The 14,944-nt window shown below is 29.8% G+C and overlaps 1 protein-coding gene across 5 annotated transcripts in view; it reads right to left on the reverse strand.

Moving 5' to 3' along the window:
* Positions 1-3: 3 nt before the first annotated feature.
* Positions 4-14,944, reverse strand: part of LOC143229711 (uncharacterized) — a 58,466-nt gene continuing 43,525 nt past the window's right edge. For 4 of the 5 annotated variants that reach the window (XM_076462427.1, XM_076462424.1, XM_076462426.1 and 1 more), the window contains exons 9-13: positions 13,910-14,302; positions 13,167-13,544; positions 10,010-10,487; positions 8,025-8,149; positions 4-5,270 (exon numbers count right to left, since the gene is read on the reverse strand). In XM_076462427.1, coding sequence (XP_076318542.1) covers positions 5,181-5,270; positions 8,025-8,149; positions 10,010-10,487; positions 13,167-13,544; positions 13,910-14,302 — 1,464 coding nt within the window. In that variant the 3' untranslated portion in view covers positions 4-5,180. The remainder of the gene's footprint in view (positions 5,271-8,024; positions 8,150-10,009; positions 10,488-13,166; positions 13,545-13,909; positions 14,303-14,944) is intronic. The other variant, XM_076462428.1, reaches the window with a different exon arrangement.

Genomic DNA, 14,944 nt, shown 5'->3' on the forward strand with positions numbered 1-14,944 from the left:
ATGTGCAAGACAGAATGAAGGAATCTTTATTCAAGCTTACAAACACGAAAATGTATATAAAGCACCATTGAATGATGTACAGTTTCCTTTACTTGAAAAGCAGATTGATGGGAGAAGTGTTATTCCTCGAGACTTACTTCACCTGATGAAAATGCTGCACCAGGGTGACTAAACCTCAATTTACATGGTATAATCACATTTATCCAGACCAACCAGTACTAATCAAATGAAAATTAGAAAGGTTCTAACCTAAAAATATAACCTGACTTACAGTTGCATGATGCTATTGTCTATATTCAATAGACACATTACGTTTTATCTCAAGAGTATGACAAACAAAAGAGAATTAGGATGAATGCTACTTAATAATTTACTTGGTTATATTATACAAAAACTGTACATACCTAAAATAAATGGTATATTTGCACACAACAGTATCATCATACCTCCACAAAACCGTTTTTTAATCACAGTGCAATAATTCAAGTGAAATATAAAATGATAAAGAAAAATTTACACAAACAAGAAAATAAACATAAGAGCTGTACTTGTGGGACCTGTTCACAAATATTTATTTTCTACCAACAATATATCACTAAGCTAAGTTTTATTACTTTGTTCCAATGCCATATCAACTTCATACAGTTCAAAGTAATGGAAACATATTGTGTTCATTATGGATTTAGAAATTTTATCACTGAATAAATACAATTACAGTTGTCTTGAAACTAAATGGCTCAAATTAGTACCATTTTTTTATTCTCCTTCTAAGAGTGGCACATAATGCTCAGAAAAATTAAAGAAATTCACAAACACTATTTCTTGCTTTATGATTATACTGGAACCAACTCAAAATATAAATTTTATTTATTAAATCCAGTAAAACTTTTTTTTTTTTTTTACAAAATGAACTTCAACTCCAAAGAATTGTTTTAAAAAGTGTGAACAAATGACTACCAATTTAATTTTTTATCATTTTTTAAATTCAGTGATGCACCCATTCAGGTGAGATAAAGTTAAAGATGCACACCTACTGTGCTTTAACCTGATTCACATATTCTCATCCATTATGGTATCTGTGAACTGGAAACGTCCTTCCAAATCCATTGTTTCACATACAGCATAAAATCAACAAGCTTGTGTACTTAACTGTGGAACTTTCAGGCATGTTGTTACAATTTTTTTGAATTAGTCAATAAATAACCAGATAGTTACCTCTTTCTTTCTTTGTGAACCTGACAATGACCAAAGAAGGTCGAAACGTTGTTCGCTCCTCCACGTAAAATATTTCCTCAACCCAAATGAGCCGTTTTTACATATATTTTTCTCTACAAGTGGATTTTCTCGACATCACTGATTACAAGTTCTTACTCATTAATAAAACTTGCTTGTCAGTCAGAAAATTTCTACTAAAAACATAGCACATAACTAGAGTTATGGTTGGAATATTATATTTGTACTTATCATACATCTTGCTGGTAATTTGTTTTTCTCTCAACAAACAGATAAAATGTGAGTTATTATATAAACAGAAATATTTAATAAAACTTTAAGACTAGGATTTCATTGTTCAAGTCAGTACTCTTATAGAATTATATGAAAATGTGATACTTATTGTTTCTTTTTACTTACAGTAACTATTTAAAGTGCTAATAAATTCTTATCGGTTTCATTTATTGGTTTGTTTTAAAGCAATCATTTCTATCCAAAGTTTACACTTTAAACTGAACACCTTTTATTCACCAAAGAAAACGATTTTGTGGAATGCCTTAGTATTTTTTTGTGATAGACATAGATGAAGCTTTATGTACGTGTTTTAGTTCAGTTAGTAAAAACATATTTTGTTTGGTTACTTAAATAAAGAAATATAAAGATCCATAAAAACCTGGTGAAGAAAAGTTCATGAAGAAATTCGAGAGAAACAAGAATATCACTAATTACTTTAGAAAACCAGTATAGAGTGCTGCACATAAACTATGCATCTAACTGGCTGTACTGTTTTTTGAGTACTAAGTGCTGTGCATAATATTACTCATATAGATTAATATCTTCAAATTTATTACTTACAGATACATTTGTTGTCAGAAACTTTTTACTTACAAAGTTTCAAGCTGTCAAATATTAAATGTTAAACTACTTTTAAATGTATTATTGTTGCTTCCTCCAAAAAATTAAGTTTAAGAATAAAAACATTTATGGCACAGAAAATACAATAATGTGCAGTAACATTATGCAGTGTCTACAAATTTTTCACAATGTATATAAATATATATCATACAATAACTTGTACCTGCAAAAAAAATTTGTAACAACCTTTTTTTGTTTCAGTTCTTTAAAATTATAAAAACAATCACCATGAACACATTAATCAAAAAAGAAAGTATCAGTTCCTTTAAAGTAATTCAAATCTATTGAGAATTTTTTTTCAATTACATTCTTCTAACTCATTTGAATGGTAATATTAATGCAACTATATATTTGAAAATAGTTTTAACATGTTATCTACTTTTTAATAGTAATTTGGAAAACACACTGATAATTCTATATTCATTCATATATTTTATGAAATATATTGTCAAATAATACAAAATATTCAAAATTGTTAAATTTTTTAACAATACTATTTTGAAATAATACTAAAAAATGCATAGGTCTTGAATCAAATATAATATGCTAGAAACATAACAAATGTATTAGATTGTGAGCGTGCACAAAAGTAAAAACTAAAGGATCACAAATAATGCATGCCTAATATTTAACTGGTAATAACCAGTAATTTATAAAGGTGTAAGACCTTTCATTTCCAAATTGTAATTTAGCTCTTCAGTCATTAACTTAGCAATTCAAGTAACTACTGTTATTCTAATTGTATCAATACTTACACCAGGGATCTTTACATGCTCTGTTTAAAACTACTTTGCATTACAACATACCAATATTTCCAAAAACATCCAATGTTACAGTAGTAAATGGATAATTTTTAATTCTTATGTTTTTGTGTGTTCTATAATTGACACAGTTCTTTATGGAAACAGAATTTTACTGCACAGAGAACCATGAGCATACTTCACTAACATTGGCATAAAAAAATACAAGAGAAGGAAAAGGCATCCTTGTAACAATGTATCAAAAAGGTTTGGTTTTTTCCTAACTTCTTACTTCTGGAGCAATCTCTCTAAATCACACTGTTAAATTTGCCTCAAGATTTCTCAACACTTTCCTTTACATTGGAAAATTTCACAGGACACTAAATTGTTAAAAGGGCAATGTGATGGAGAAGACAAGAATAGCAAACAATCCATGTTCCTGGTTAAAATAAATATAACTGTCAGTAATATATGTTTTAAACCAAAATTACAGAAGAATAACTTAAAAGTAATATTTTGAAGTCATTGTAAAAGAAATCATTATTCTGTCACAAAAAAATATTTTATGAAATCATGAAAAAACGTAATGGTTAAAATGGGAAAAAAGAATTAAATGTACTATTTTAAACTATTATGATGCTCATTATGGATCATATGCAGCTTTCAAAAGGATGAACTAAAAAAACTGCACAATGACACTTTAAAACTGTATGTTTGTGACATATCAAAACTGGTAACGATGCATTGCCTTAAAACTCAAATAACATCATGTGTTCTAAAAAAAATGTCTGAAGTAATTATTCACATTTTCAAGTCTTGCTGGTGGTCATTTGGAAGTGTAAACCATTCAGTATTTAAAAACATTTTTGATATAAGCCAAACGAGAATAAATGATTGGCAATATGGTGTTTTTATTAGAACATGGAAAATGAATTGATGCAATAAATCAAGTATTTTCCATTAAATATTCTGTGTTTCAAAATTTTTGGAAAATATTAATTCAACAGGATTATAAAATATACTATTATTTTGCACATTACTGTATTTATAATGAAATAATACATATACTACTTTCATTATACATTTTCATCATGATTTTTGCTTTCACATACTTTGGTTTTTAATAGACCTTCAGGTAAATAATTTAAAGATCTTACACTTATTAACCAATACTTTTTATTATTTGAAAGTCTATTAGTGCTTCAGGGGAAATTTGGATGTTAACTGAGGCTATGTTGCTTTAAAAATCAAAATACAGCAAAGGCATATCTTTTACATACTTCCTTTTAAAAGTATTTATATTAACTACTGCATTAACATTATTCTTGTTTTTACAATAACCACATCAAATAATTAGAATGTTTCAGTTTTTACCAACATTTGACACAGGTTAGGTTTTAAAAACAAGGAATTTAGTGAATAATTATAACAATTGCATGAAAGATCAAATGATGTCTTATCCTTTTACTTTCCTATATTTATGTATAAATGTTATAAGTCTTCTAGGATATTCATTTTGTTTTCATGTTTAGACACCCTCATATTTAGGCTTTTTTAGGTAATAAAAAACAATTGTTTTACAACTACAGTTATCACCGTACACTATTTTAAAATAACACACAAGCATAAAATTTTCTTAATCAAACATTATATACAAATCAAAAAGTTTTTCATGTCAATCTTTTATCTACATAAATTAATTTCTATTAGGACAGTGCAGTTAAATATTCAATGCCACTATGCATTTGTTATTAAATGTAAATTAAATTTATACCATGAAATGTATATAAAAAAAATTTATACATCATAAGATTTGGAAGAAATATTTATCTATCTGATAATTTAAATTATTACACAAACAGTAATATTACCTCTAAGGATAAGAAATTCAAGATATGAAACAGATACTGATCATAAACTGATTTACCCTTAAAAGTATTCCCACAATTTGACAAATACTTGCCCTTAATCTTTCTTGGTAGATTCTCTTAACACACCGGCATCAACAGACTCATAAGTCATAAAAATGGTTTCAAATAAAATGTGCTCCTTGCATCCTCAGGTTTTATCTAAAAATTAGCCATATACACAGAATATGTCTGTTAGCTAGTGCTTCTCATATTGTGTCCTTGGGTTGAAAAACTTGATCAAGTTATACGGTGCAACAGGAAGAGGAGAAAATATTTATACTATTTCCTCATAATTATGCTTGTGCACTTTCTCCATCATTTGAATAATTCTGTGCCATTATTAACTGTTTCATTTTGGTCTCTCAGTTTTTCCTTCATCAAACTTGTTATAATTTTAGTACTTTTACCTTGGGACTACCATCACCCCTACATCCTGATTTTTATCATGTCCAGCAGGAACCTGGTTAGCTTCATCATCTTCATTGTTTTGTAACTGCAGTGAAAGAAAATACCAAGAAATTAAATGTGTCAAATAACTTCAAGTAAATCCTGTGAAGATTTAACAGTTGCAAAAATAAAATTCTGCATCATATAAAGGTTGTTGAGTCAATATTAAATTGAACAATATTTTGTTAGCTGAATGTTTTTATATCCTACTGATCAAAAGTTCATACTTTGAGTTACAAACCTCTATTCTAAAGGCAATAAAACATATGTCTAAGTATAAACAGAGCAGATAAAGAAAAGTTATTCATCTGTTTATTTATAAACATGCTTAGCACCAGCCAAAATATAGAATCTCCATCATCCATTTTTTTTACATAAAAATTATATTTTCACAATAAAACTATAGGATCAAAATCATTTTCATTTATACAAAAGATTTCACCCATAAAGGATTTTGTTTGCAAAATCTCTACACCCACAAAAAGCAAGTATGATAAATTTTTATTTTGCTGAAATAAAGATGCAAGAACAAGAAATAAAGTTACGACAACTGTGGAGTGAACAGTACATTCTGTAAACAAAAGGAAAACAAGGTTTTTGTTCTTCAGCATTACGCACTAGAAGTTAGTACAAGTACACTTAACAACCAGGATATAATAGACCTACACATATGTAAATATCTTAGTAAATAGAGGCTGCCTGAATATACCTGCTTCATGTAATAAAAAAAACAGTGGTTTAATTCATACTTTATAACATTGTTTACGTGCCATAGTTTTATAATAATACATGTGTGAAAACAAAGTTGTGTGTCTTACATCACGTAATTTGTCACGCATTCAAAAACAACTTGCAGAGAAACCTTCATATGGTCTTGTAGGATTTCACAGAACAAAACTGACTGTTGTATAACATGAATTCAGTTATTTCAAAAGATGCAGTAATATTAAACATAAGCAAGAAAAATCATGTAAAAACAAACTGTAATAAAATCATTTCAAGATAAGTCAGTGCAAGCATAAGTCGACACAATTTTAACAGTGGTTCTACAATTATATAAGAAGTGGTTTATGTCATTACACTGATTATGATGTGTTTAAAAGCTGCAAAACAGATTTTGACAATGTTTCATTCATTAATATAAGAAAGTACAAATAACTGATGCATCCTTCACTGTATGTAAATCATATGATAAAACAGAATATATAACTAAATGACATACAGAAACATAGATGAAACTTCGTAGAGCGGATGACAATTGCCTGTTGTAGAGACACAAGTGTAGAGGGTGACGTTTCAAAAGTCTTCCACCTTCTACCTTTCGTCTTCAAGGTGGAAGACTTTGAAACGTCACCCTCTACACTTGCGTCTCCACAACAGGCAGTTGTCATCCATTCTATGAAGCTTCATCATGAATACTTTGCCTAAACAATCTATCAAAGAAACATAGATGGTTCAATACTTGCAAATAATTTGTCAATGATAGTGAATGTTTATTCATAATAATTGTAAAATAATGATAAGTATTATGTTGTTTGCATCACAGTATTCTTAAGAAACAATTTTTCATTTGAAATGGAGAAAGACTTTGCTTTATGATTTGCATATTTTATATAAATGAATTTCAACATTATTAAAATTAGTGGTGGTACAAGTTGCTTTTTCTATAATTATTCATTTTAAAATGTGGTGTTCTATATGCTGTAGTTTTTCTTTAAATTAATTAAAAAATATTTATTTTAAGATGTGTTTTTGGGCAAGCTATTATCCAGGGAATTTAACAGTAAGAAACTGTTCACTGGAGCAACACCAGTTAACATGTAGTTGTGTAATGTAAACCTTTAGGTAGATGTATGCTCACACAGTATATCTCAAAAAATAAATTAATTAAAAAAAAACATCAACAAGACTATCAAGTTTTTCAAGAATGTTGTTTAGTCTGGGATTGTTTAAGACAACGTATAAGCAGAATGGCATTATCCTTAAAAGAAATTTGCAGTTCATGTGTCCTTAGAAGATACATTTCAAACAAGTTACTGATTCAGAGAGTATGTACCAAACACACTCATTTCTGAAAAGTAAGGTTTCCATACTTGTTGAATACTTAAAATATTATTTTAGTATTTACTATTTATTCTAAATTTACCAAAAGCAACTTTTTTATTGAGCTCAAAATATGTAATCCTGATTTCAAATGCATTTGTAACACCTGCAAGAAATCTTGCATATAAAAATGTGCTTACACACACACACACAGTCCAAGTTTATTACTAATTCCTATAAACACTCAAGCATTTTACTTTTAATATTAAAAGAAAACTACAAAGATCCATTCAAATATAATAGCAATATACCTATTTTTATATGACAATGTATAATATTTAACTTAAGTTCTACCACGATAACTAATTACTGTTCCTAAACACATGAACATTTAATAGTTTATTTCTATTTGCTTAGAGTTGTGTGTTACAAATTACAGAAAAAGGTTTTGTTGCCAAACTGAAAGAAAAAACCAATTACAATGTAGTTTATATATAAATACTTCACAACTCTAATAGTTCTGTTCAAAATGTTACAATGAAGTACAATTTTGTTTTCCAAATATTTGTTAACATTTCTAACAAATTTTAACTTGCTGATATAGTTTTTATGTGCCTACAAACTTATGAAACACAACTGTTTTCAGTTTGTATTAGAAAACAGAAGTATAATCCAAGAGAGGATATAAAAAGGATGGATTTTAATAAGATTTTACTATAAAAAAAGACTGAGTTTTCTATTATTTTTTTTAGTTTACCTGGTCATCAAAATCAGCATCTTGGAATACTTTTCCATGTCCAAGTTCATTCTGATTATCAGCTATTAAATGATCATCTTCATTTCCACCATCTAGATCCTGGTCATCACCATCATCTCCATCTTCTGAAAAAGAATGGTTTATTTTCAACATCAGAGGAATTTTACTGGGTGTCCTTGGAATTTTTATATTTTGTTGAATCATTTTCTGTATCTGTGCCAATAAGCAAATCACATAAAATACCTCTAAAGCACAAAACTTAGTAATTACTGAAAAAAATTAGAAACTTAAAGCAAAAATTAAAAGAACACACACACACACAGATTTATCATTTAATTTACTTTGTACATTAAAATGAGATTAAAATAAAAACAGATGCTTAGGCACAGAATGGGTGCCACATAAAATAAACTGTTCAACAAAACTGAAATAACTGTACATAAGCAGAGCTTCCACAGGCCAGGCATCAAGGATTTGGACTGTATGACAAACCTTAATATACATCATAACTCTGGAATGAGCTAAAATTACATTTTTAACCTTTTTAGTTTGAGCTGAAATTCCATGCAAAGTTTAAAAAAAAAAAAGCAAGTTTTTGACTCCCATAGTACAGAGTATTAAACTCATAAGATGTATACGTGGTGTGGTGTTGGCTTACCCCTACTTGGCCTCTTGGCTAAGATTAAGCATAGTTTGTTGTGTTCTTGGCCATTTGTTACTGTTCTTTGTTTTCAGAGTTGATAATTCAGTGGGATAACTCTCATCACCTTGATCAGTGGTACTCTACTGCTTTCAGTGCAGCTTGCTTACAATAAATAACTCTGAACAGATTGTACCATGTGTTCTAGCTGAAACCCAGACTTCAATCGATGAAAGTGCCATCTAACTGTTTCAAAAGCTTGTTCTTCAGTCTTCAAATTCTCTTTTACTTCTTTGAATGCCATTCCCTAACACAGCAGTGAAAGTATAACTTTTCTTTGAATACATTTCTCTGGCAAAACTTGTGGCACATCATTGGCAGATCAGAATAGTTTTGTATCATCAGGTTGCTTACAAATGTCATTTTCACTCACATTCATAACACCATCTGTACTTCCTGGGAGTAACATGGTGCATAGAATCCTTAACACAGTCATGAAGAATGCAAGCAATCAACTGTTTTTGTCAAGAGCACTGAAACTTAATGCCTTCTGTCAAGCTTCTTCATATGGAAAGTTTGATGTCACTGTGGATTCAATACCAAAGAACCAACAAACTGAATAGACACTATTCCCAAGCCCTGTTGGAGTATGCAATAACGTCTTGCTTCTACACTTCAGTTTCTGGATGATCCATGCCATTTCTTTGGTGTCACAAAATCAAAGGGATCCTAGCAATGTCGCTAGACATTTCATCTTCATCATTCTTCAGTAGAATAGCATAATCAATCCTTCTTCTTTTTTCTTTGTGCCTTTAATTCACTCTGTAACCATTTCCTATCTGCTTTTTGTGCCATTTTCACCTCTTGGTCTAAACTGTTGCATCTACCTTGAAATTGAGGGTATTTTCCACAAGTACCCCACACGCACATTTTGCACTCACAAGCCATTTTCTTCTTTTCTTGTATTAATGTTGCTTCATGAATACAAGATCAATACATTTACTCACTGAATGTTGATAACTGTTCTTACTAGCTGCAGATCCAGTTTTCTCAAAGGGTACAACAATTGCCTGCTTTTTGCCCAATCAGGTTTGGGTAAAAAATCCAATAAAAAAATGACCTGGAATGATTAGAAAAATTAGGTTCTATAAATTCCTGGGTGCCTGCCCATGGAAGCACGATTAAAATAAATTAATCATTAAAGGCTTGTTGAGGAATGGGTTAAAAGAATCATAAAAAAAATTAAATGCAGTCAAAAATGTATTCTGTTATTAAATAAATATTATGTAATAATTGTATTTATATTTACTACACAGAAAACTATTTTATCTATTTTACACCATACCATTATAATCATAGTCATGGTCTCCATCTTTGTTTCTTTGTGGATTTTGCTTCACATTGGGCATTTTCAGGTTTTCTTTCTGTGATTCGTCTTTGTTGTATGGCCTTTCAAGCAAACCAGCATTCTGACCAAAACCTGCCCTCCATCTGTGACTCAAGTCGCCTGCAGGAAATAGATGATCTCTGTTCATGCCTGCCTTTTCCTGAAGATTACCATCAAGCTTTCCATTATATTCTGCATTATTTTCTGCCATCTGAGGTGCTGGTTTATGATTGGAAACCAAATCGTTTTCATTAAAGTTAAGATTTTGATACTGAGGTTTTAGTGGAAGAGGTTTAGGAATAACATTGAACTGGTAATCACTGCCAACTCTGTTGTTATCCACAGGATGTAGTGGGAACATATACCGGTGAGAGAGGTCATTGACTGGAGAAAGATGTGGTGGTTCCATCTGGTGTCTATCTCCTCCATCCTTGTGCTAAGAGAATGTAGAAATTAACTGTCATATCACTCAGAAAAGTATTACTTTATTCAGTATTTTTTTAAGCTTTATCTTAAGCATGTGTACATATATTTAACTATCTTTCAACTTCACCTTTTTTGTCTCCCGTCATTAAAAAAAAATATTTAACTATCTGCAACATTGCATAACAGTATGAGAAACATACTAAAGTTTTCAAAACTTTCACAAATATTTCAAAGCATTTTGTTCCCTCAGGGACACCCTTCAAAATTTATATTAGTTGATGTTCTTATTTGTGCACACAGTTTGTCCATGAATTTATGTTCTAATAATTCTCCCCTTTGCAAAGAAAACAAATCTGTTAACTTAGAAATGTTTAACTCTTTCAGTATGGGACTGGCCCCTAATACCAACCTCATAATCACTTCATGCTTGTTATCATGTTCATTCTATTATTTTAAAATTAGTAAGGAAGCATATGTTCAGGAAATTTCGCATATTATCAGTACACATTACAAGGCTTTCATACACAGATTTTCTTTTATTAAGTCTTAAGGTTTGTTAAACAATGTTCTTCTCATGCCTTTTCTATTTTTGCACATTGCCCATCTGATGTACAAAGTAATTTTAATTGTAAGATTAAATATACTTTTACGGATCAGAACATTTTTTCAAATGTCATATGCAAAATCCTTATTAAGTCCAGATAGTTTCACCAAATGTTTCTTAAGAAAAAAAAAACTTTGTATTTTATGTTATTTTCACTAACAAATCTCTGTATGGGTTCACTTGATTTGACCAATCTGGTAAAACCAACATATAAAATTAAGAAATGAAAATAAATTATGCCTTTTTCATTCTAGAATGACTACATATTATAAAACTAAAATATAAATGTTTGGACTAAATAAATCTCATAACATTATATTTTGGTATATATATTTATTAATTTTATTATATGACCTTTCAGCTATACAAAAGTTACAATGATCAGACGCGCAAGTCCTCTCACACTACCATATCCAATAATATGAAACTTACTTTTAGTTTTTACAATGTGACTTCTCTTGGGTGTGTTTTAATGGACTAGCATTTGTTAAAATACAGTCAGATTTCACTAATTATAAACTGTATGCGTATATAGATCATTATTATTTACAAACAGGTTCTTAAACTTTCTTAAGACACAGTAAAGAAATAAAGCACAGAATTACTTCTTCTAGTTATAACCTTTGTACTCATTGCTGCTTGTCTTTGGTTGCTAAACCTTAAAAAATTTCACACACAGGAGATATGAAACAAAATTTGTTTAGGTTTTATATACAGATATGAATAACAAAAACCATTGATACCATATAATTTATCAAATTTAATAACTAATCTGTATTCGAATCTAAAAAAAAATATAAAATCACAAGGATACCATTATATTTTAAGATGGCTGAGAAAATCATTAAGACAACATTCTGAGCTTCAGATTGGTTATTCAAAAATCATATACAGTGGAGCGCCATTAAGCCGCAGTATTTGGGGGTCAACCTGCTTAACCGCGGCTTAAACCTTTGTGACTGAAAAGCCGAAGTTGCCAACAGTTCCGCCAAGGAGCCTCATCTGGGCCATTGCGTGAGCATTATATCAGATTATCGAATTAAAAATAATACTTTAATTATTGATCACTTTTTTCATGGATTTACCACGGATTAACTTTAATGTATGGAGAGGTGTGATTTGGTAACAATAGCGGCCTCCATAAAGCTGACAGAGAGCGGATAAGGTAGATTAATGGTCGATTTCTATTGTAATATATTTTATTTATTTCCCAAATTAAAGCAAATCCTTTTTAAATATCCCCTTGAAATTATAAAGCCAGGATTAAATTTGTAAGCCGCATTTTTACACATTCTTAAATTAGCGGTGAGCCACGATAATCCTCGCTCACAAGACTTGCTACAACTGCTTAAGCGATTTCGCGGTTTACTGGTCCGCGGCTTAATGAAGCTCCACTGTATAAATATACACACACACACTAAATATAGTGTAGCTCAACAAATAGAGAAGGTAATAAGTTTTTATTTTATATTCTCGCTTGTCACTATTGGTAATGTTAGTTTAAAATTTGTACAAAAATACAGACATTGTAAATTTGACATCACAAACATTTAATTTGAACCAGTGCTGCATTCACCACACAATGCGATACATTAAAATAGATGTTTAGGTGTGTTTATTTAATATTAACTTTTAAATTAAGAAATTAAATAATGTATAATATGAAAATCTGATTTATAATTGAGGCACAATCTTTTTTACATTCTATAATAAGCCTGATTTTTTATGAAAAACTTAATTTTGATGCATAATGTCATTCAGATCAACTGTTCACAAGTGTTGTGATATTAAATTATCATTTTTAGCCTGATGTTATTAAGACTAGGTAATTGCATAGATTTTTTTATACCAACTAATGTAGTTGGGCACAACAATGTGAAAAAATCACCTGTATGCTTTGATGTTACCAAGATACAAATCACCCCATTCCTCCTGTTCTTTTAATTCTAGAGTACATAAAACAGATTACACAATATTCAATTTTCTGTAGACTGTGCTTACACTTTTTTTTGAATATCTAATATTTTAAACTCATAATGAACTCAACAGTAACATATTTATTGTTATCTAAACTTCTTATCTCACCTGACCATTGGCTAACTTTTCTACAGGAAGATTGGGATTTTCTGCCTGAGGTCTAGGCTGTGGAAAATGAAGAGGGTTGTGATCAAACTGCCCATCTCTTACTTCATTACCTTGTTCTTCAGGTCCAGCTACTCTTGGTCGTTCAAGGATAGCAACATCACTGTTAGAAATGACTTTAGAGTCCCGAATATCTTCAGCAGGTCTGTTTGGTAAAGGGAAATTCATTTTTCCAGATTTCCCTGCACCTTGATAAAGTGAATGATCTATACCATTATGAATGTTTTCATTTCTACTATTCCCAAGAAGACCTAGAGATTGGTCCACCAGTCCTTGATTCGCATACTGTATTGGTAAGTCCAGGGGTTTGTTGTCTAATTTCTGTTTGGGAAAAAAACAAAGGAAAATAAAACATTATAAATGCAGAAAGTCAAGTATCAATACCACTATGTCAAAGATAATTACAAAAAATATTTTGTATTACAATAAAGAAGGTTTTCAATGCAATATCAGAATATCACATCATTTTTTTATTAATCAGATGTCTATTATACACATTAATAAATTGGTTGATGTATAAATGATCTTTATATGTCAACATTTTTTTTTTTTTTTACATGCTTGGCTTGAGAGTCAACGATGGTTGCATTATTAAATTGTTACAAAAAGAATGGAAAATATGTCAATACTTTAAAATCCAAGCAACTAAATTACTTTATTATTAATAAAAATAAACACAACTATACCTGCTCAGCTCTTGGCATATAACCAAATGATGAAAGGGCTTCTCCTTCACTGTTTTTTATCCTGTTGTCAACACCATCCCCAGCTTTGTTCTTCTTATTTAAGACATCATTCACATCATAAGCTGGCTGGTTTCCAACATACATACTATTATCAGCAACTTTATGATCACCAACAGAATTGTAAGCTACACTGTTTTGTTTTAAAACTTCAGGAAATGGATACTTAATAAGTTTATTTGCTTGCTTATATTCAGCTGGTTCTATTTTTCTTTCTTTGTTGTCTATTTCAAATGATAATTTCTTACTTTCTGCAACATCACCAAGCTGATTTTCTGGGAAATGTTTGTTGTCTTCTTTAGAAGTCAAATTTTGTTGACTTCCTCCAAGGTTCACCTGAAATTAGAAACATATAATTGTTTTCTTAAAAAAAACTCTCTTGTATTCTATGGTGAAATGCCATTCAAATATCTTTGCTCATCCAAAATATACAATACTTCAAACGCATTTTATCATAAACATGTTTCCAAACATTGCTTGACTGAATAGTGAAAAAAACCTTATGACATAAAACCTTATATTCACTCTTTGCTATGTACATGAAATATTTATATCATATATTATCTTTTGTAAAAATAGAGAACAGAGTTATTCTCTCTTTCAGATCACATTATGTTTTCACTTCAACACAATCAGTGAATTTGAATACATCTTTACCACAGTTCTGCCTGATATTCAGCCTAGTTATAAAATCATTTCATAGTTATTAAATGAATTAATCAGTTTTATTAATATATACACTGCAAAGTCATGGAATTTATTTAATTAACAGTATCAGAAAACACTACAATAAAATAAGTTTATATATTTATAAAGCTGTTATATATGTTGTCATCTTCATTACTGTAAAGTTTTTACTTATCACTGTTAAAATAAAGCTTTTTTCTATCATCTTCATGATAACTTAATAAATATCCTGTATACCTCTTGTATTTTCTCTTTGTTTTTGGTATTATGCACAAAGCTACACAAAGGGCT

Source organism: Tachypleus tridentatus, chromosome 10, assembly GCF_004210375.1.
Source record: "Tachypleus tridentatus isolate NWPU-2018 chromosome 10, ASM421037v1, whole genome shotgun sequence".
NCBI lineage: Eukaryota > Metazoa > Arthropoda > Merostomata > Xiphosura > Limulidae > Tachypleus > Tachypleus tridentatus.